General features: G+C 36.5%; 2 protein-coding genes across 2 annotated transcripts; both read left to right on the top strand.

Annotated features, from left to right (window-relative positions):
- Window positions 1-1,330: 1,330 nt before the first annotated feature.
- LOC306639693 (uncharacterized protein) lies at window positions 1,331-21,613 on the top strand (the record flags this gene model as incomplete). Its single annotated transcript, XM_079103470.1, has 2 exons — window positions 1,331-2,286; window positions 20,653-21,613. The coding sequence occupies 2 exons, from the start codon at window positions 1,331-1,333 to the stop codon at window positions 21,611-21,613; spliced, it is 1,917 nt and encodes a 638-aa protein (XP_078959596.1).
- On the top strand, window positions 9,057-10,039 carry LOC306639215 (olfactory receptor 5AL1-like; the record flags this gene model as incomplete). The annotated part of the gene is made up of 1 exon (XM_079102612.1): window positions 9,057-10,039. The coding sequence occupies exon 1, from the start codon at window positions 9,095-9,097 to the stop codon at window positions 10,037-10,039; it is 945 nt and encodes a 314-aa protein (XP_078958738.1). The 5' UTR covers window positions 9,057-9,094.
- Window positions 21,614-23,638: the final 2,025 nt, after the last annotated feature.

Below are 23,638 nucleotides of genomic sequence, written 5' to 3'. Positions count from 1 at the left end.
TTAACCTTCAGTAATAGTGTGAAGATATATAGAAAGCTACAAGGAGCTCTTTGTGGTAAGTAATGAAAGTAGATTGAAAGAATAGAGAATTCCAATATGTCACCATGGGGACAGTGTGGAGTTCTGCTTCACAGGTGCAATGGCTTAAGTGACAGCCCTGGAGTATGCTTATTTCTTTATGCTACTAATACCAATTATTTCTCAACAACATAATACTTTTAAATATTTGAAAGATACATTTGAATATTTGAAAGAGTCACTGTAAACTGATTCCTAACCTCCAACTCTTGACCTTATAAATACAGTTTGGAGGACTGTACTTAAACAAATGTAAATTCAATTAATTTTGTGTGTTTCCCAAGAAAGGTCTCTTTTTTTTTTTTTTTTTTTTTTTTTTAAGGGAGAGGGGTTCCCGGGGATTGAACTCAGGGATACCTGACCACTGAGCCACATCCCCAGCCCTATTTTTTTTTTTTAATTTCTTTTTCTTTTTCTTTTTCATTTTACACAAAACTGACCTGGTAAGTTGTACCTGGGGTACAACTTTTCATTTCTCTTGTTGTACACAATATAAGTCACACCATTTGTGTAATCATACAGGCACATAGGGTAATCATGTTTACCTCATTCCATTATCTTTCCTTCTCTTGGCCTCCTCCCTACCCCTCAATTCCTTCTACACAATCCAACATTCCCCCATTCTTTCCTTACACCCATTATGTATCATCATACTCTTATAAGAGAAAACATTAGCCCTTTGTTTTTTGGGGATTGGCTTATTTCACATAGGATGATATTCTCCAGCTCCATCCATTTACCTACAAATTCCATAATTTTATTCTTCTTTATAGCTGACTAATATTCCATTGTGTATATATTGTACAGTTTCTTTATCCATTCATCTATTGAAGAGCATCTAGGTTGGTTCACAATCTAGCTATTGTGAATTGAACTGCTATAAATATTGATGTGGTTGAGTTACTGTGGTATGCTGATTTTTATACCCAGTCCTATTTTGTATTTTATTTAGAGACAGAGTCTCACTGAGTTGCTTAGTGCCTCACTTTTGTTGAGGCTGACTTTGAACTCTCGATCCTCCTGCCTCAGCCTCCAGAGCCTTTGGGATTAGAAATGTGTGCAACTGCACCTGGCTAAAACATCTCCTTTTGACCTTCATTCCAACCTCAGTCTTCAAGTGTACTAATAATTTTAATATTAAAATAACATCATATTTGCAACACAATTACTTTTTGTAAAATTAAGTTAAAATATAGAAATATTTAGCTTGATTAGACTCTCCATCTTCTTCATCCACATGTTTCAAAGACAAATGGCTCAGAAAAATTGCACCCAAGTGACAGAGTTCATTCTTGTGGGCCTCACGGATCACCAGGAGCTGAAGATGCCTCTGTTTGTGCTGTTCTTATCCATCTATGTTTTCACAGTAGTAGGCAACCTGGGTTTGATCCTGGTCAGTAGAACAGATTCCAGACTCCACACACCAATGTACTTCTTCCTTAGCAATCTAGCATTTGTCGATTTCTGTTACTCTTCTGTCATTACTCCCAAAATGCTTGGGAATTTCTTGTACCAACAAAATGTTATATCCTTTAGTGCCTGTGCTGCACAGTTAGGCTGCTTCCCGGCCTTCATGACAGCTGAGTGCTTGCTACTGACTTCCATGGCCTATGACAGATACGTGGCCATATGTAGCCCTCTGCTCTATGTGGTGGTAATGTCCCCAGGAATCTGTGTTCGACTCGTAGCAGTCCCCTACAGCTACAGCATCCTGGTTGCTCTCTTCCACACCATCCTCACCTTCCTCCTCTGCTATTGTCACTCCAACGTCCTCAACCATTTCTACTGTGATGACATGCCCCTCCTCAGTCTAACATGCTCTGACACCCGCTCCAAACAGCTGTGGATCTTTGTCTGTGCTGGTGTCCTGTTCACATCCTCCCTTCTGACTGTCTTTGTCTCCTATGTGTACATCATTTCTGCCATTGTGAGGACGCGCTCAGCTGAGGGAAGACGCAAGGCCTTCTCCAGGTGTGGCTCCCATGTGCTGGCAGTGACCATATTCTACAGGACCCTGTTCTTTATGTACTTACAGCCCAGCTCCAGCCACTCCCTTGACACAGACAAGATGGCCTCTGTCTTCTACACCATGATCATCCCTGTGCTGAACCCCTTGATCTATAGCCTCAGGAACAAGGAAGTCAAAGAGGCTCTGAAGAAAATCCTCATCAATAGAAACAAGGCTTTTATGTTTATGAAATTAAGAAAGTGACTCAAATAATTAAAAATGGACTTTTTGGTGTGCTTCTTTATTTTATTTTATTTTATTTTTGCTACTGAAAATCTACCAGCACGATTGTTTCTTAATATGTAATTTACATGCATCTTAATATGTAATTTACATGCACCTGTTCACTTTATAACACATTTTTCTGTTAATTTTCACTTAAAATGTGACTTCAGGTATAAAAAGGACTGTAAGAATTTATACCCTTTTTCTCATTTTTCAAATAGAAAATGTCTGAACAATATTTCCTGGTCAATAAGAATTTGTGCCAATTCTTCCAGTTTTTCAATGAAAAACACATGAAAACTGTCAGTATATATGTAATTATAAGCAGAGAGAGCATAGACAAAAGTTCAGAATCCCCTTGTACCCCATTCCTCAGTTCTGAATTCTAAGGCTGTGCTAACAATTTTCCATGTGTAAATCAAAGGTGCATAGTGTAATAGTTTTTCCCAGGTCCCTAATTTCTTGAAAACATGCATGATAATTTAAAACTGCTCAATACTTTGCATCCACCACCTTCTCTTTGTTAAAGGGAACATTCCAACCTTACCTTGCCACTGATTGAACACACCTTCTACTGTCCTGCAATTCTTTAAGTGAGAAGATTTTTTATGCCTAGAAGACTACTTTATGTTTTTTTTTCTGATTATCTAAAACGATGTAATTCAGAAATACAATTATATTTCAGCCTACTCCTGAATTACATGGGGAGGAGGAATCAAATTCTAAACAAATATGTTCACAGTGATTGACACTTCATAGACTATTTTGCCAGTAGCTGGGATCACAAGTAGTGATGGTGGGGAAATTATGTCTTGGTGACTTGGTCATTATTTATTAAAGCATATATTACAATTCAATGTCTAGTAGGCAAGGTAGCCCAATGCAAAGAGAAGATGCTGCCTAGTCAAAGACTGTGGTTAAATCCCAAACACAAAATTGTAGTGTATACAGGATCTCATCCTTTTTCATCAGTTACCAAGAACACAGTTACTCAACTTATGTCTTTTTAAGGATTAAGCAACATCAATCATTCATGATGGGAATTTATGTATTATCTCCCTTTCTTCTATCAGTCAGACCTGGATTCTAGTCCCAACATTACTAATTAAAAATAACATGAACTTGAAGAAATAATTTACAAAATGTATGACACTACACAGTAGGTGATAACCATATGTATGTGGTCTCTCTCTTGGATACATACATCATATCATGTATGTACATATATATACATCTGTAATGTGTATATATCAAAGAATACATACATCATATCTTGTATATGTATATATTCATATATATACACACACACATATATCTAACAGATGTATGTATCAAAGAGAGAATGATAGGTTCCTTCATTTGTATGTGTGTGGCAAAAATGGGATATTTATTTGACCATTTTCAATTACACAGAAGAGTTCTGAGTTTGTGATTCATGCTTACCTCTTAACAATTTTTTGGTGTCAAATTCTTGCACCCATATGGGCACCAGAGAGGCACAAATATACAGATACCAATAGGCAAGATAAAGTTATCAATATACAGAAATGTAGACTGCATTTCAAAATAAAAATATGCCTATGAAATAGAAAGCAAGCTTGTTAAAGCAGAGTACAGAAAAGAAGAACTCGAATTATCCCTATTTGCTGATGACATGATTCTATATTTAGAGGAGCCAGGAAATTCCACAAGAAAACTTCTAGAACTCATAAATGAATTCAGTAAACTTGCAGGATATAACATCAATGCTCATAAATCAATGCATTTTTATTCATAAGTGATAAATCCTCAGAAAGAGAATTTAGGAAAACTGCCCCATTCACAATAGCCTCGAAAAAGAATAAAATACTTGGGAATCAATCTAAAAAAAGAGGTGAAAGACCTCTACAATGAGAAATACAGAACACTAAAGAAAGAAATTAAAGAAAACCTTAGAAGATGGGAAGATCTCCCATGTTCTTGGATAGGCAGAATTAATATTGTCAAAATGGCCATACTACCAAAAGTGCTGTAGAGATTCAATGCAATTTCAATTAAAATCCCCATGACATACATTACAGAAATAGAGCAAGCAATCATGAAATTCATCTGGAAGATTAAGAGACCCAGAATAGCTAAAGCAATCCTTAGCAGGAAGAGTGAAGCAGTGGGTATCGCAATATCAGAACTTCTACTATACTACAAAGCAATAGTAACAAAAGCCGCATAGTATTGGCACCAAAACAGAGAGGTAGATCAATGGTACAGAATAGAGGACACAGACACAAACCCAAATACAGTTTTCTAATACTAGACAAAGGTGCCAAAAACATACAATGGAGAAAAGACAGCCTGTTCAACAAATGGTGCTGGGAAAACTGGAAATCCATATGCAGTAGAATGCAACTAAACCCCTATCTCTCACCGTGCACCTTATAGAAGAAAAAGTAGGTCCAAATCTTCATCATATTGGCTTAGGATCAGATTTTCTTAATGTGACTCCCAAAGCACAAGAAATAAAAGCAAGAATCAATAACTGGGATAGATTCAAACTAAAAGCTTTTGCTCAGCAAAGGAAACTATCAGCAATGCAAAGAGAGAACCTACAGAGTGGGAAAAAATCTTTGCCACTCATACTTCAGATAGAGCACTAATTTCCAAAATCTATAAAGAACTCAAAAAACTACACCAAGAATACAAATAATCCAATCAACAAATGGGCTAAGAAAATTAACAGACACTTCACAGAAGAAGATCTACAAGCAATCAACAGATATATGAAAAAATCTTCAAAATCTCTAGTAATAAGAGAAATGCAAATCAAAACTATGCTAAGATTACATCTTACCCCAATTAGAATGGTGATTTTCGAGAATACAGGCAACAGTAGGTGCTGGCCAGGATGTGGGGACAATGTACACTCATACATTACTGGTGAGGTTGCAAATTAGTGCAGCCCCTCTGCCCCTCTGGAAAGCAGTGTGCAGATTCCTTAGAAAACTTGGAATGGAACCACCATTTGACCCAGCTATCCCACTCCTTGGCCTATACCCAAAGGACTTAAAATCAGCATAGTACAGTAATGCAGCCCACATCAAAGTTCATAGTTGCTTAATTCACAATAGCCAGATTGTGGAACCAACCTAGATGCCCTTCAATTGATGAATGGATAAAGAAACTGTGATACACACACACACACACACACACACACACACACACACACACACACACACTGGAATATTACTCAGCCATAAAGAATAATAAAATTATGGCATTTGCAGGTAAATGGATGAAATTGGAGAATATCATGCTAAGTGAGATAAGCCAATCCCAAAAACCAAAGGACTAATGATCTTGCTGATAAGCAGATGATGATACATAATGGGACAAAGGAGGGAGGCAAGAATGGAGGAAGGATGAACTATATAGATGAAAAATAGTGGTGGGAGGGGTGGGGGGAATGAAAAATAACAGAATGAATCAAACACCATTACTCTATGTAAATGTATGATTATACAAATGGTACGCTTCTACTTCATGTACAACCAGAGAAACAAGTTGTACCCCTTTGTTTACAATAAATAAATAAATATGACCTCAAAATGGAAAAAAAAAAAGAAAAGAAATAAAATTGATCATAAAAAGGGAAAGAAGAAGGGGAGAAGCCAGAAGGGAGGGACTAGAAGAGAGGAAGAAAGGGATGGATCATTGCATTGTCACTTTGCAGATATAATTGCTATTAACCATGGAAATCAGAGTCACATCACTGTGCAAGTCATTTCTGCCTGTAGGACAAGCTCATGCCCTGCACCACTAAATCTTGAGTTGCTGTGCATGCCCTGCTTTGAGGCATGGTGGTGCAGACGCACGGAGATCATACTGGACAGCTCAGGTGTCATGATAACATAGTTCCTAGCCTGTAGTTAACCATTCAGTTTCTCCAAGGACCTAATAACCAGTCAGAAACTTTAGTCTCAAAAGACAAATAATTATCCAATGAAGAAATTATCTCTCTTCCCCCCCAAATCATAGAAGTCTCTACAGTAATTCCCTTTAGGGGTTTTACAAAGCTTTATAAACACCCCTACCTTTCATGGAATTTCAAGTTGTACTACAATTGTTGTGTTGTGCAGCCCAAGCGGCAGAGCAGCTTACCCAGCAGGAAATAATAAAGTATAAGTAGCCACCTAAGTCAAATGACATAATTTGCTCTTCATCTTTAAAGTTTAATTTCAATATGTCCCAGACCACTAAGTCAGAGGAAATTTCAAAGACCAGGTTATCTAAATATTCCGAGATTATTAAATTGCAGTTGATATTCCCATGGTTCTTCCATCTACTTCAAGTTACACCTTCATCTTCACCTGGTCTCATCATGAATTAATATGAGGTATGTTAATAGTATTTAACATTTTTATTGTAACATTAGATTTTTCAGAATTTGAAATCTAAAGAGTGGTTCGATTGCCTCCCAGAGTGAATAAAATAAGAGACAGGTTTGTTCGTGAGTGTTGGAGTGGGGAGGAGTTATATATGGGTTTAATTTTATGAGAGAAAATTATATCATGTTAAAGAAGGATGATGCTGTTAAAGTATTTATTCGGATGCTAAATTTTATTACAATAAATTTGTGTTGGTGCTGGATTGTAAAAGAAGGAATTTCTCTAACCCCTGTCATCAATTTGACTTTACAACTTCTGCTAGAGTTGAGAATTCATGACTTGCTAAATTCTTTTCCTAAAGTTCTGAGTCAAAGTCTGTCCTTGAGAGGGAATGTGTTCTATCTGGGAGGCGCAGAAAAAGTAGAGGTTGCTGTTTTCACAGGGTATGGCAGACAGGCATCCAAGGTGCTGACATTAACATTTTACTATTTCTGCAGATCTCTGTGAGACCTACCACTGGGTGGACAGCCTTCTCTTAAACCCCTCTGCAGTCACACCTGTGAAACAGGTTTGTGTTGCTAATGAGTTTCACTGATGTTACAGCTTCAGCCTTCTTAATCTTTACTGTCCGGTTTCTTCCAAAATTACTGTAGGTCTTAACTGTGATTTATCCCTTAAATCTATAATATTTCAAGTTTTTCTGTTTTTCTGCCTAAACTGAGAAAGAGACAAGAAACAGTATTTGGACAGTGTCCATCAAGGAATATATAACGCTTCCAACAACAACTGCTTAAATATATAATAATGTACTTCTTTTTTTACATGGGGACCAAAGTTTCACTTTAGATAAATAGAAAATATGCCAGTATAAGTAATTTGCATATTGGTTAGATTTGGGTCCTCAAACATAGAGCAGTTGAAGAAGGAGAAGGAAAAGTTGAAGATGTTAGGGTAGTGGAATGAATTTCCAAGCAAGAGCTCCAGAGAAAACTGAACAGTGAATGTGAATAAAAAATCCCCCAAGTACTAACAGCCAGCAGGGGAAGGAATCAAGGATGAGCCTCTGAGGCATCTCAAGTAAGCCAGCTGATGATTCTGGAAATAGAGTGATTTCCTGCATGTCACTGAAGGATGGTAGTAGGCACTGGAGCTCCTTAAGAACAAAGCTGAACTTCTATGACAATAGTAATGATGGTAGCAGTAATTGCTAGTATTATCATTACTATTGATGGTGCTAATTGAGCACTTTTCAGGTATTAGAAAATGATATGTCATCTATTTCCAGGGTATCCAATATTTTGAAACTTGTGAAACTTCAGGCCTCTTTGGAAAGCAAACGGTACTTTCATCAGCTGCAGGTAGGGATTTTAGGATAAAGTGTTAGCACTTGGGCCATAAGGGTCTTACTAGAGACTCAATGCATTTCACCAAACATTGGACAGTTATTGTATCAGTTAATGGAGGAGGCATCTAGCTTGTCCATCTGTAAGGCTGATGTGAAGATTCTCTGAGAAGATACAGAAAACTAGAAATGATGGTTGGGTATGTAGCTCAGTGATAGAGCTTAGCATATGTGAACCCTAAATTCAATCTCCAGCACCCTGCAAGAAATAAAATAAAAAGCAGAAACAATGAAAATTGCACCTCTCTGTTCTGCTTAAAGGAAGAATTTTAATTTTGTCATCTTTCTGATAACTAGAAAGCAATGTGAATAAAAGGAAGTACAGTGTTAGAATATTTTATTTTCCCTTTGTCACTGAATACAGGGTAAATATAAGGGATAAATACAGGATAAAATATTTCTGAATTATCTAAGTATATATTATTAATCCTCAAGAGGAAAATTGTACATACATGTTTGTGCGTGTCTATGTACATGTATGTATATTTTTCAAAACAGCACTGACATTTTTTTACTTTTCTCTGAAATTCCTAAATACTGTATATTGATATAATTAAATTCAGAGCATGTAAAATACAGACAGAAGACTATTCTATACCCCAAACTGTATACCTAGTGATATACTATCAACATTTTTGTCTTATGGCCTTATATATTAGAATTAAAAGTGTTTTCTTCATATAGTTAAAAAATGTCTCATATTCTAATTTTCACACATTTTTGTTTTCTTCGACTTATGTTTAATATAGGTTTATCTACACACACACAAACACACACACACACACACACACACACACAACTTCCTAAAGACTTTTCTACCTTGGATGCACACCTCTCCTGCATTCAGAAATTCCTAGTGTAATTGGGAGTACACATTACTGTTCTCCTTCGAGTAAACGTAGCACATCTTTGTAAGCCTGTCCTATTCTAATACCAACCTGGATTATTTCCTACAGAATCGAGATAACTCAGAAGGTGTGCCCTGGAGGGGTTTGCTCTAGAAACTTCTACATCTGCTCAATGGCCAAACGCAATCATTCAGCAGTGACTGAGTTCATCCTCTTGGGGCTTACGGACAATCCTGAGTTTCAAGTCATTGTTTTTGTGATTCTTCTCATCATCTACTTAGTGAGCATCATAAGTAATCTTGGATTGATTATTCTAATCCAATTCAGTCCTCAGCTTCAATCACCCATGTACTTTTTCCTCAGTCATCTGGCTTTTGTTGATTTTTGTTATACCTCCTCTGTGACCCCAAATGCCCTGGTTAATTGTTTGTGTGACATTAAAAGCATATCCTTTTATGCCTGTGCTGCTCAAGTGTGTTTCTTTGTAACATTTTCAGTGTGTGAAGTTTTCCTGCTCTCCGCGATGGCCTATGATAGGTATGTGGCTATCTGTGATCCCTTACGCTATATAATTCTCATGCCTAGGAAACTCTGCTTCCAAATCATCATTAGCATATATATTTATGGATTCATCACAGGACTTATACAGACAGTGAGCACATTCGTTTTATCTTTCTGTGACTCCAACGTGGTCAACCAGTTCTTCTGTGATGATATCCCTTTGATTCCGCTGGCTTGCTCTGACACCCAAGTCAAGGAGCTGATGTTGCTGACCATGGCTGGCTTCAACGTGTGCTTCTCTCTGCTCATTGTTCTTATCTCCTATGTGTTCATAGTGTCTGCAATCCTGAAGAAGCACTCAGCTAAAGGAAGACAGAAAGTTTTTTCTACCTGTGCTTCTCACTTATCTTCGATTACCATGTATTATGGGACTATCATTTTTATGTACTTGCAACCCAAATCTAGCCATTCCCTGAATACAGACAAATTTGCTTCAGTTTTCTACGTAGTGGTGATCCCCATGCTAAATCCCTTGATTTATAGCTTGAGGAATAAGGAGGTAAAAAATTCTGTAAAGAGGATTATAGATAAGGTTCATTTGAGTAGTAATAAATGAGCCAGGTTATTATTGAAAGAACAAAGGAAAGGACAAGATGAAAGTGAGTCTAGATATCTGGGATCACAGTACTAACGTGTTAAGAAATATAAGACAAGCCTCTTGTCTGTGGACTTACTTCCTCTACAATGGAGGCTTACTGTAAACATCATTTAGACAGCTGTAGTATGTACACAGGACTTTGATAATTATGTTTAGAATAGTTTAACTGAAGACAAGCTCCCTGTGTACCTCTTGATCATAAGCAATTTAAAAGAATAACAAGCAATAAAGATTACAAATAATGAGTAACGAAATGATGAATTTATTTCAAATGGATTTGGAACTGAGAACTTTAGAGTACATTGAAAAACATGAACTATAGCATAAATCATATAAAGATGGGGTCACATTTTATTGCATAGGTGCTCTGGGAAAATAGGACAGGATCTTTCATTAGAAAATTATTTTTTAAAGTACTTCCAGCAGTTTCTTGACTGATTCTATAATTTTTTTTTATTTCTTTCACAATTTCAGTAGGTCACTGTGGTATAAGCAAAGGCAGCTTGTCATTCAACTGCTATTTTGACATATTTTTGTTTCATTTTAGTCCCCAAGAGTAACAATATCTTTTACCTGTTCTGCTTAGTTACATAATGTTGGGTAAAGCATAGACTCTTGTCTTACAAAGTAACTTTCAAACACATTCTGGATCTATTTTACTATACCCCAATGTCTCCAAATCCAAATCATTGCTTTATTGAAGAACATAAAACTGCCAGCATAAAAGTAAAGATTTATTTTCTGCTCATCATTCAAAAATATAATAAGCACAAAAGTTTTAAACAAGTTTTAAACAAGTTTCTCATCTGGGAATTTTCATATCAACTAATTTTCATATCAACTAATATCCAAATGTAATTTTCTTTGTGTCCAGTGATGCTTACAGTGAGTATACCCTTTTCTTGAAATAAATTAATCTCATACAATGTATTTTATACATGTGGAATTTAAAATCTCATGTTATTTTCAAGAGTAAGTGAACTTGTTCAGGCTTTCATAAATAATAAAAAATAACTATTATCAAATGTGTCTATGTCTCATTGGTTTAGTGAACAGATATAAAGCTATTACCTCACATATTTGCACAAAAATAATTCTGCCAATCAGTGTGCATATCCTATTTTGTGAACAAAGAAATCAAGAGAGTGAACATAACTTTCACATACACAGTCACTCACATGCAGCAAGCACACAGATGTATGTGCTTGAGTCAAGATCTAAATCCAGTTTTACTTGATCCTAGAGCTCAATTTCACAATGATTTTATCAAGCTTCCAAATGATTCCCTAGATGTAATCCAAAGAGTGGATACATTAAAACCATTCTATAGTGTTACAAATTGCCATATGGCAGAGATGAAGGGGAGCTTCAAATGGCACATACACCTGCACTGAATCTTGCTGTTTGTTACACTGTGAAAGGGAACACACACACACACACACACACACACACACACACACACACACACACACAGCCAAGAAGCATTCCCAAGGTCACTCTTTGTCCTTTCCATTTAATGATGCTGAGCTCAAGTATTCTGGTAATTCTCCAACTTTCACGAGACTTTACCACTGGCTACTTCCTTCAAGTAGAGCCATATTACAAAGCAGTGATATAACTTGGTAATTCCAGTTTTCCATTTTATCCCTGGACAAGTTTCTGCAAAACACTTAACAATTCTGGAATGCATTTTTCTAATCCATGAAATGGAACATCTTACACATTTGAAAATTTCTAAATATAGCTCTGCCCTTTTGATTGCATATCATTCAGTCTTAACCTAGAAACTCCAGTTATAGGCAGAGTTTCAGTAGCTTGGGTTTTGGGAGGCTTAAAAATTCTTGTGGAGTAAGAGTGAGGGGAAAACAGAGTGACACAGGGAAAGAGAGATGACCCCCTACGTGTTGAGTGTCAGTGAACTTGAAGAGACACAGAATAGCTTGTCCACACGGCGTGTCTCTAGATGAGGTATGCAGAAACACGAACCTTTAAAACAGCAAGCCGGTGACCCAGGAGCCTCCAGATGTAAGTGGTGTTTATCTGCCTCCACCACCAGTGAATCTGCACTTGCCCTGTCCTCAGTCATTATTTTGGAAAGTCTAATGTTTTATTGTGCTTCATTTATTTTGTGGGGTAACACAAACCCTCACCACCATGTATTCTGAGACTTTGCTACTCGGTCCTTGTGGTGCTACATTTGCAGTAGCAATTGATAATTGTCACTGACTACAAAATTATTAAGTTACAATGCATCTGTGAATTTTAATTGCATACATCCTTGTCCACCTTACATGATGGAAACCCAAATTCTTCCAGATGGGAGGATTGATTACCTATCACGATTTGGATATGAACTATCCCCTGAAGACTTATGTGTTGAAGGGTTGGTCCCCAGTGCAGCAGGAATGTTCAGTGGTAAGGCTATTGGGAAATGATTGAATGGACTATCAGGAGCTGGTGACAACTGTACAGGCTGGAGCATGGTTGGAGGATGTAGGTCACTGGGGACATGTTCTGGAAGGGTATTTCTTGTTCCTGCTCCCTTTCTCTCTTTCTCCCCCCACCCCTCTTCTTGGCTGCCATGATCTGAACACTGGACAGCTTTTTTTCACCATGATATTCTGCTTCACCTCAGGCCCGAAGCACCTGACTGTGCACTGAAGCCTGTGTAAGCCCCAACATAGACCTTTCCTCCTCTAAGTTGTTCTAGTCAGGTATTTTGGTCACAGTGATGCAAAATTGACTGAGCATATGACACAAACAGTAGAATCAGACTTTTCTTTGCCTTCTGATTCACAGCAAAGGAGCACCATGTGCTTTGAGTGACAGTCACAGCCACCAGTGCAATGACTCCTGTGTTCCTCCAGAGAAGTGCTTCTCTTTGGGAACTAGACGTTTAATCTAGCAGAGACAGAAAACACAGATTCTGCAAATGAGTCATTAGATGTGAAGAAAAGAGGTGTTATTCCTGCTTTTACCTTTGGTTCCCAGTGCCTTTCACTCTAGCTAGGATAAACACAGTAGCACTTATTGGACCCAAGTTTAACATATACAATGTATCTTGGAGCACAATTTCCCAACCCAATGAAGAGAAGCCACCAGGTGATGTCTCAGTTCACCACCTATAAGGCCATTTTCCTTTCCATCAGTTCAGCTGTTTCTATGTGACAATGTACACAGTGACACATGATTCAGAGTCATATACCTAGGTTTGTAGCCTCTATCTTTGAGAAAATTGTCCTTTTTCCTGAAGATACACTGCAGGATGCAATGCCAATGAAGAAGGGAATCTTCAGGCCCTCAGATAGGTATGAAGGTCAAAGCAGTGCAAGTAGGGTAAGCCAATTCCTGTTGGGAATGCGCATTTACTGCAATAAGAGTAAAATACACCCCTTTTGTCATGACACAGGTTTGATGACAACTGCCTGCTGCAATTGTGGGCAGTGTCACTAAATAACAAAGCCATGTGAATGACCCAGAAATCGACATTACTATTGGCAAATTGAACCCTGAACAGTGGCATAGCTAGCTCAGATTTGGAAACAGAAAGCCCTCTTGGCGGGTCCACGCCTTTGCGGTCAATTCATAGGGAATGGCACTGAGAAGAAAGCCTGGCTAAGAACACAGGCCAAATCCTCAAAAGCTAGTGAACTAGTTCACTGGTATGTGTTTTCCCAAGAGACAAAGTCAGAAAATTCAAAACCCCATCTATCTTTAATGCCAATATGGTATGTGTATAAAAGAAAAAAGAAAGAAAGTGGAGATAAGTAAAAAGAAGAAAAAAATAAAATACCTCAAACAGACTGTCCAGAGAAAATTGTGTTAATATTTTGATGTTTCCTTTTTAAATCATATTTCCTCACTTATTCTTATAACTGATATATCTGATGTATAACTTATTGAGATAAACTTATAACTTAGATCATGTTGAATAGAATGTCAAAGTCAATTTCATTTTTAAAAGGTACAATATATTTTTTCTTTTTTCTCCCAGAAAAGTATGACAGATTTTGCTCACATGTTAATTATTAATATTCTTTGGTTCATTGAGTTTTATATGACATTAGGATTCATTTTGACATGATTGTAGAAGTTCCTCCTGTCCTCCCTCCCTGTTTTCTTCCCTATACTCTACTAATCATTCTACGTTGACTTACAGTTTTTTAAAATTAATTTGATTATTAAATGTTAATGTAACTATGGTGTTCATTGACACCTCCCAAGTGGATTCTATGTTTTAAAATTTCTGCCTAGGCCCAATATTTTCACCCTGAAAATAGAAATAAAATTCAATGTTTCGGACAGGATTTTTGCTGCTGTGACTAAGAGATCCTATCAGAAAAATTGTAGAGGAGGAAAATTTTATTGATGGCTAATAGTTTCAGAGGTCTTAGTCCATAGAAGATGACTCCATTCCTTGGGACTCAAGGTGAGGGTAAATATCATGGTGGGAGAAGGTGGCAGAGGGAAGCAGCTCATTTCATGGTGATCAGAAAGCAGAGAGACTCCACTCTCCAGATACAAATATATACCCCATGGTCACGCCCGGATTTCCACCTTTTCCTGCCAAACCCTATCACTTCAATTAATCTCACTAGGGATTAATTTACTGATTGGGTTAAGACTCCTACAACCCAATTGTTTCTCCTCTGAGACTTCTTATATTGTCTCATATGTGAGCTTTTGGGGGACACCTCACATCCAAACCATAACATTCAGGCATCCCTCAGGATTCTAAATTGGCTTAAATTTAACATAACATCCTAGTGAACCATTACTATCTTCTCACATTTAATTAGTTAATTTTCTGTAGAGTCAAGACTGTTCAGAACATACGGTTTGAAGAAGTTCTTGTGGAGGAATCCAGTATCAATTACCTGACAAGAGCCAATCATTCAGCATTAACTGAGTCTTACCTTTTAGAGTTCAAAGATAATTCAAAGCTTCCACACATTTTCTTTGGTGTATTCCTACAGATTTACCTAATTACTATGATGGGTAACCTTGGTATAAATCAAATCAATCCTCAGCTTTTTAACCCCCCAAATTTTCCCACCTGGCATTTGTTGATTTTTTTATGTTACCTTTTTCATCACCCCAGAACCCTTGTGAACTCTCTATGTATGAATTTAAAAGAATGTCAGTTTATTTATGTGACCACAAAGTATGTTGTTTTCTCATACCTTCTGTTTGAGAGTTGTCACTGATTTCTGTCAGGGTGTACAATCAGCACGTCTCTATCAGTAACACTTTATGTTAATACTCTTGTGCCTGGGGAAGTGGATCCAAATAGTCAGTAGATCCACATTTATGGACACTATGGGAGATTCCTACAGAGAATGCATTCTACCTGTCTTTCTATTGACTCTGTCATTGCTGACCAGCTCTACTGGGATGTTTTTCCTTGGTTATTCTGGCTTGTTTTGATACTTATGTTCAGGAGCTAATATTATCATTTCTGAGTTTGATGAATTTTTTATTTTGTTTTCTTATAATTGTTTTTACTTGTTTTTACTATCCCAAGAATCCATTTCTGTAGGAAGACAGGAAGTCTTTTCTTCCTATTACTCTATATGCATACATATTCTATTACTATGCATTATGGGGCCCTTAGTTATAGGTACCTACATCACAAGTCAAGCCACCTCTGGGTAAAGAAATTTGCCTTGGTGCTTTAACAGTGCTGATTCTCATGTTAAACCCACAGGTCTACAGCTTGAGGAATCAGCAAGTGAAAAGCGCTATGATAAAGTTATTTAAAATATGTATTTTCAAAGTCAATGATGATTTTTTTTTGTTACTTGAATCAAGGATTACATATTCATGCAGTGCTAGTACATGCAGAGGTCTGTGTCCTTGGAGGTTTTTCTGATAAATTTATCCTTCAAAATAGACATTGTCGTTGCTTTGGCTCATACAAACGAAGCATTTCATAACTGTTGGTCCACTTACTTTTTAAACTCTAAAAGAGAGAGAACCATTTATTCTCTCTGACCATGACATACTTCAGCATTAAATAGAGATGAAGAATAAAGCAGATTCAGGAAGATCCTGGTGGTCGTAACTGATGGCTGCACAGGCCATGATGAATCTCCTATATGTTTCCTTCCTTTATGAATTTGGCCCTGTTATTTGCTTTATGAAATAGAATGCTAAACGAGCATGTGGCACTGTGCACCTTGGAAGGCTAGACCCTGCAAGTTATGGAAACTTCTGCCTTTTTTTCTTGGGGAAGTTGTCAGAGCCCAGTTGTCATGTTGAAAGCGCCAGGTAGATTTGTCATAAATAAAACACCCCAGCTGACAGATTCACTCTGTGAGTCCTTTGAAGAGGTTACCCTAAGTCTCAAAACCTGTGTGCTGCCTCACAGTGACCATGTGAGGAACTGTCTAACCAGATGACAGAATTAAGAGAGATGATCAATCATCACTTTAGGATGCCAAATAAATAGCAATAGATAGCCAAAACAGTAGCAATCACATAATAAATTGTAATGTTTGAAAAATTGAAGTGGTCTGAAGAAGAATCCTGAAAGTAGATTTTGTGATTTCGACAGAAGGAAAAAAATACTTGAAACACTTCTAAAATTATTGAAGAAGAGACTCCCAGAGACCCAAAGCTGTGTACATAAAGATATCTCTCAATAGTTCTAGAATTTGCTTCAAGTCTCTGAGAAGTTATCAGTGTAAGCATTACAAAGGAGTTAGAGGAAAAATATATTGACTTCCGTATAATTTGTGTTTGAAGTTGTTTTTAGCTCTGGTAGGGAGAATGGTATGAAAAATCAGAAAAAAATTGTGATTCTATGATAAAATATTCACATTCAAGAAGACCACCCTCCTTCCTTTGTTCCCATCTTTCTCTCCTATCTTTTCTTGCTTTTGTAGAAATAAGTGATTGTTTTTCATATATTGTCTATATTCTACCTGTATATGTCATTCATTCTATACCTATATTAATTTTGAGGATTCAAATGAACAGCTACTAGCAGATTTAAAGACAAGAAGTGTTAATTTTATTGTCTTTAAATGTTTTCTAGCAGACTTTATGAAATAAAATTGAGTTTATTTTAAATTAATTTTCTCTTTAATAAAACCTCCAGGCAACAAATTTCTGAACTTGAACTAAATGTGCCACCAGGTCAATAAGGAATTCATAGTTGAATTATTATTTGCTTCCCTCAGCAAATTTGAATTGAATTTCAAATGTAGTGTTGGATCTTTAGTGCAAGATAAATTGGTTCTTGACATCCTTTTAAAGCCCAATGGCAAGCTAATTTACTTTCATCTAATTTGTACCATGACCTCTTATTAAAATTCATGACAACAATAAAATGCACAGAACATATGAAAAGCAATTCAAAACTAGTTAATTTTTTTGTGAGTTATTTCTCACTTGTTAGCTTAATATTTGCTATGGTTTATTGATTCTTTATTAAGTTTAGGCTCAGTAGAGTGATCTGCCTTTTGACTGACTATTTTTTCCATGTTAAGCAAATTGGGTCCCAAAAGATCAACCATAGCATAATTATTTATGTTTGCAAAACATCATTACATTTTCAGTTCAGCAAATGATTAAAATGATGTAATTCAAAGACAATATTCTAGAGGAACCAAGAGATCATACAAAATATGTTCGCAATATTTAAGTAATGTTAAGTACTATTGGCAGCCACAGAGTTTGCTCAGGGTATGTGGGACGCCTTTTGGTTCTGTAGTGGATTACTCAAAAGCAAAATGTAGTGGGACTAAAAAGCAAGGTAACTGAAGCAGTAAAAATAGATTTGGAGAAACATAATATTTGTATTCATTTGTTCAATTATTTAAATAATATATTTGACTTATCTACTAATTGTTGAAACCTGCAAGAAATAGGTCTTTGGTATATTAGAGACATTGCAAAGAATGAGAAAAGCTGACAGAGAAAAGTTGACAAAGAAAAGTTTATTTATCAAGAGTTTAACTAACTATATTAAGAAGTTAGGTCTTTATTCCAAATGTAAAGGGAAATAAGCTAAGATTCTCAGGTTAGAAAGATGCCATATACTTCTAACCATTTCTCTGCGCCCTATGCACAGAAAGTGTGGTGAGGCTCATCGCTATTACAGTGAGAAGTCAATATTCCAGAGCTGTGACTGGAAGCCCAAATAAATAAAATAGAGAAGGCTTTAGAAGTGACAAAAGGTAGTTAGATACTCAGTAGTGTTCAATAATTGATTTTTTACTTGTGAAAGTTAGAAAGACATACAAAATACATTGTTAACATACTGTCTCATGTGGATGACTGAATGGAAGGTGGTACCATCTCTTATTTACACCATCTGTATTTCAATGAATATGCTAGGGTTGGGTGGTTTTTTGAATTGATAAATTCTCTTTAAATATGTTATTTAGGAACCTCAGGAATATCTAATTTAAATTGCCTGGGAAGCAACTAGAATATGTGTACCTGAAGTTTAGAGGAGAAATTTGACATAGAGAGCTAGACTTTGCATCACCAGCATATAAATGACACTAGTTCCGATAGCATTAGATGTCAACTCCTAACAAGAATGTGCAAAAATGACGTCAGTTGGTTGGAGAAGAACAGTAAAGAAATAGTGCGGCTTCAAGCCTAAATAAAGGAAAGAGCCATCTAGGAGAGGAAAAGTGAACAGAAAGATGGCAATTTAGAATCGCCTTCCATCCAAAAAAGGGGGGACTCTAATGTAGAAGCAGGTTAGTTTCACGCAATTGGCAACTAGTTCTCTTTTAGTGCCAGAGAGGTTGACATCTACTGGGAGTAAATGGCGGGGTCACTGTGGGGGTGCCTGAAATAATTCAAAGGGTTGGAATTGCTACATGCAAACTGGGAGACAGAACATTGTTTCAAGAAAAAGCAGATCAAGCCAATAACTAGTTGATTTTTAATATAAGCTATCTATAACTCGCTTTTGTCAGACGTTTTTCTTTGTGGTTTAGGTAAAATTTCAAAGAGAAGAACTTCTAAAATTCCCATGATTTAATATATCCATGTACGGGTAAATGTTGAATGAAGAAGGTGATGTGTAAATAGACAAGAAGTAATTTGTGACATTTAAGGATTGAATATAAACAAATAAATGAAAAGTTGTAGTCTCATAAAAGATATAAAGATAAAATGGCAAAGTTTGTGAACATAGGTGATATTTTAATTTGGGATATTTAGACTTGATCAATTTACAGACATAACGCTTTTCAACAGGTAGCTGTGGGAGTGGGGAACCGAGGAAGAATTGTGAGATTGCTGATATCAAGATGTCAAAAGCTTGAGAACCCACATGTTAACAGTGTGGGAACCGAAGGTAGTTTTGCAAGAGAACGATTACTAGGAAATATATAAGGGACAAAGTATGCCAGTGTGGAAGGCTCAAAGCAACAGTAGTGTTCACAAAAATGCAGGATGTAAGAATAGATATGGAATAATACCGGAAGCATCAACAATCCTTACCTCCCTTGCCAAACCCGAAGTGTATAGAGAGTTCTAAACTGAACAGATATTTGGTCTGAAGAGAAATAGGTTTTCACGAAGCAGTTTACTTTCATTATAAGAAAAGAAGAATCATCAGATTGTCAGTGTTGGAGATTTGGTACTTATCAAAATGAAAGTTATCTGTGTAGCTTTCATAGCAGTAAATGTTTATGTATTAAAGGAATAACAGTGAAGAGAAATAAAGACTAGAGATTGACAAATTTATGAATCAGTATAATAATATTTCAAAATATCACAAAAAAGATTAAACCCCTATAGTTCTCATTATGATGGGAATGCACACACACTTCTGCTGAGTAAGCTTCAATCTAAACAATATCAACTCTACCAGCAGCTGAAATTGCTAGCACATAACATGAGATAGCCACTGCTCTCATCCCTTGGCTTAGGTAAATTCATAGATCACCTTTCCAAAGTTGCTTTGATCTCTAGTTGATAGGGAAATTTCTGCCTATGTGAAAGATCATTTGCATAACTAGGAACTAATGTTAGAGAATTAAATTATATGTTATTCTGTTTCACTGTATGCCAGTAATGAAGGGGGCTCAGTCTCAGTTCCCATAACTGAAAAGTAATACACTATATAATAATTGAAGAAAAACCAGGAACCAAATATGTAAAAGTACAAAATAAAAATTAAAAATCACTGTGAAAATATAAGTTATAGAAATCACTGGTTTCCAAATGATTCACTAGAATCCTTCAGAGTAGCCCTATGGATTCAATATTTTTGAACTTACCATTACCACTCATTAACATTTTCCAGATGATTCAGTGTGATCTTATTTAAAGTATTATGATAATTGTAAAAGAAGAATTTTTTCTTTATTCAAATGATTCTCTTTTTCCTCATTAAAAATAGATATGGTTATACAATTAACTTTAAAATGCCATCTTTCTATCTTTACAGACCCTCACAGAGTTGTATGCTTCACTGTTTCTACCTAGGAAACACCATTTTGTTGTGATAGCAGACACAACACAAAGAGGTTCCTTTGAATGTTCTCGACAGAAGATCAGCCCATCAGTATCATCTCTGGACCAGAAGGTGTGCTCTGAAGCTTTTCTTATACCTGTTCTATGGCTAGAAGCAATCACACATCAGTGTCTGGATTCATCCTCTCGGGGCTCACAGATAATCCAGAACTTCAAATCATCCTCTTTGGTGTGTTCCTAGTCATTTACTCAGCTAGTGTCATGGGTAATCTTGGACTGATTGCATTAATCCAAGTAAGTCCTCAGCTTCACACACCCATGTATTTTTTCCTCAGCCATCTGGCTTTTGTTGATTTTTGCTTCACCTCCTCAGCCACCCCAAACATGCTGGTGAATCTCCTGCGTCAAGTTAAAAGTATAGCATTTTTCGCATGTGCGATCCAGGTCTGCTGCTTCATCACATTTGTAGTCTGTGAACTCTTCTTGCTGTCAATCATGGCATATGATCGGTATGTCGCTATCTGTAACCCTCTACTTTATGTCATTCTCATGCCTAGGAAACTCTGTGTGCAAATGGTTGCTGGCACATACATCTATGGATTCGCGGTGGGTCTAGCACAGACAGTAGAAACATTCCACCTGTCTTTCTGTGACTCCAATGTGCTCAACCATTTCTACTGTGATGATGTTCCCTTAATGGCTTTGGCCTGTTCTGACACTCACATCAAAGAGTTGATGCTGTTAATCATCGCTGGGTTCAACACCTTGTGCTCTCTAGTGGTTGTGATCATTTCTTACATCTTCATCCTCTTTGCCATCCTGAGGATTCGTTCAGCTGAAGGAAGACAGAAAGCGTTCTCTACCTGTGCATCCCACCTGACCTCCATCACAATATTTTATGGGACAATTATTTTTATGTACCTGCAACCTAAGTCAAGCCATTCTCTGAACACAGATAAATTTGCTTCCGTGTTTTATGTGGTAATGATTCCCATGTTAAACCCATTGATCTATAGCTTGAGAAATAAGGATGTAAAGAGTTCTCTGAAAAGAGTGATTGAAAAGTTGTGTTTGGTTGTCAAATAATCTAGAAGTCACTGAACCGATGACTTTGAGTTGGGTGTTAGCTAGAGTAATTGTGCTGGTCCAGGGGTAGAGATAGACACATTCTTCACTTTGAGTGCTCAAATTCACTCAGAATAGGTCTCATCTCCACTCTTTTGTTCTTAGTCATTTCCACATGAAAGGCTTTTTATAAGTTTTGAGTTGTCAGATTTTAAAGGAGGGAAGGATAACATAGAGAAAGAAAACAAGATCTTAATCCTCTTAAACCACACATCTTTATCAATAACTGAAGAAACAGCATCGGGAAATAGAGGCTTTATCTGAACTCTGAGACACTGAGAAACATGGGCTACACTGAAATAGATCAACGTTTGTGTCTTATATCTCAAGTTTGCTGCATAGATAATCTGAAAAAAAAAAGTGTAATAATAGCAAGGATTGTTTGATTTTAAGATGCTGGATCATTTCCACTTTGGCTGCATTTTTCTGGGAAGGACTGTGCTAGCAGATCTATTTTGACCAAGAGTGTTTAGTGACGGTTTATGCACCAGATCAGACCACGAAAGCCACATCACGCCATTGTAATTCACTGCTTTTTGGCACTGAACACCATGGCTAAATTATTTCACATTTTTGTGCCTTGGTTTCCTCATCTTCAGAAGGCAGCAAGAGCCTCTTTCTCCTGGGGTGATTTAAGAGTTCAAGAAGATTGTATATATAAAGGGCATTTTCTAGCTCCTAGCATAGTAGGTATTATAATTATGAACACGTTTATCATACCAATGATTCTTTTATTTGGTTTTAAGTGATTGTATAATATAGCTTTTCGTGGAATAGTTGACAACATGTTTTACTTCATTTTAAAATTCACAAAATGAAAATGGAGAAACTGGAGAGGTTTCTCACTGTGATTTTTTTTTTTTTTTTTTTTTTTTTTTTGGGAGGGGGTAGTCAGGTGATTGAACACAGGGGATCTTCACCACTGAGCCACACTCCCAGCTCTTTCTATTTTTCTATGTTTTTTTTTTTGAGACTGGGTCTCACTGAGTTGCTTAGGGCCTTGCTAAATTACTGAGGCTGACTTTGAACTCACAATCCTTCCTTCTCAGCCTCCTGAGCCACTGGGACTATAGGCAAGTTACTGCACCCAGCTCATTGTGATATTTTAAACAATGCAATTCTTTTAAATTTGTGTATGTGCTGACAAACTTATTTTAAAAAGAGAAAAATGAGATTTTTTAGGTTCCTTTACATTAACTACCTAAAATATGCATATTTCTCATGAAAAAAAAGAAGCCACTTTTGTTTCAGTTATCAAAGATTAGATTAATAAATTATAAATTTATTTAGTTCTGGACATTTAAAAGAAAAAATAACTCCCCATTTGCTGAATTATTTTCCTTTGTCAAAATGGGTAAATAATAAAAATAGTCAAAGCATTTTAACATTTTATGTAATTCACTAACAGACATAGACTAAAACCAGAAGAACCAAGATTTGAATTCAATTTTATCAGTCATATAAATTAATTTTTAAATGACTATATTATGTTTGAACTAGTTATATAACATCAGAAACTTTTTTTTTTACACCGAATGTGAGTCACAAAAATGTCACTTCAAACCCAGGTTTATATTAAAATTCTTAAGCAGTTAAGAAATCTAAGGATACGTGAGCCTGAGATTGACATGGAAATTGATATCTCCCTACATTGTTCATTCATACTGGAAAGTAAAATAAAGGGAGAAGCCAGCATGTACAAGGCAGGGGACTTCCTGTCTTTATTACCCCTTTACCACCATTGATGTGAACATCAAATGTTTCTAAAAGTTCCTCCTCTCCAAAAACTAGAGTCTTAGCTGTTCCTCTAAAGCCTAAGCATATTTTGCTGCAGCGTTTTGACATAACCAATTCTCTTTGCTATTAAGTAACTACCTTGGTTATGGAGACAGGAAAAACCCTTCACAATGCCAAGGGACAATCATGTCACCCACAAATTGAGATTTTTTTAAGAGAAATGATCTTTGATGGGATTCAACTTCTGTA

The sequence above is a fragment of the Sciurus vulgaris genome (genome assembly GCF_902686455.1).
Source record: "Sciurus vulgaris genome assembly, chromosome: 11".
Lineage (NCBI taxonomy): Eukaryota > Metazoa > Chordata > Mammalia > Rodentia > Sciuridae > Sciurus > Sciurus vulgaris.
The sequence above is the reverse complement of the archived record's forward strand: the minus strand, read 5'-3'. Positions and strand labels throughout refer to the sequence as shown.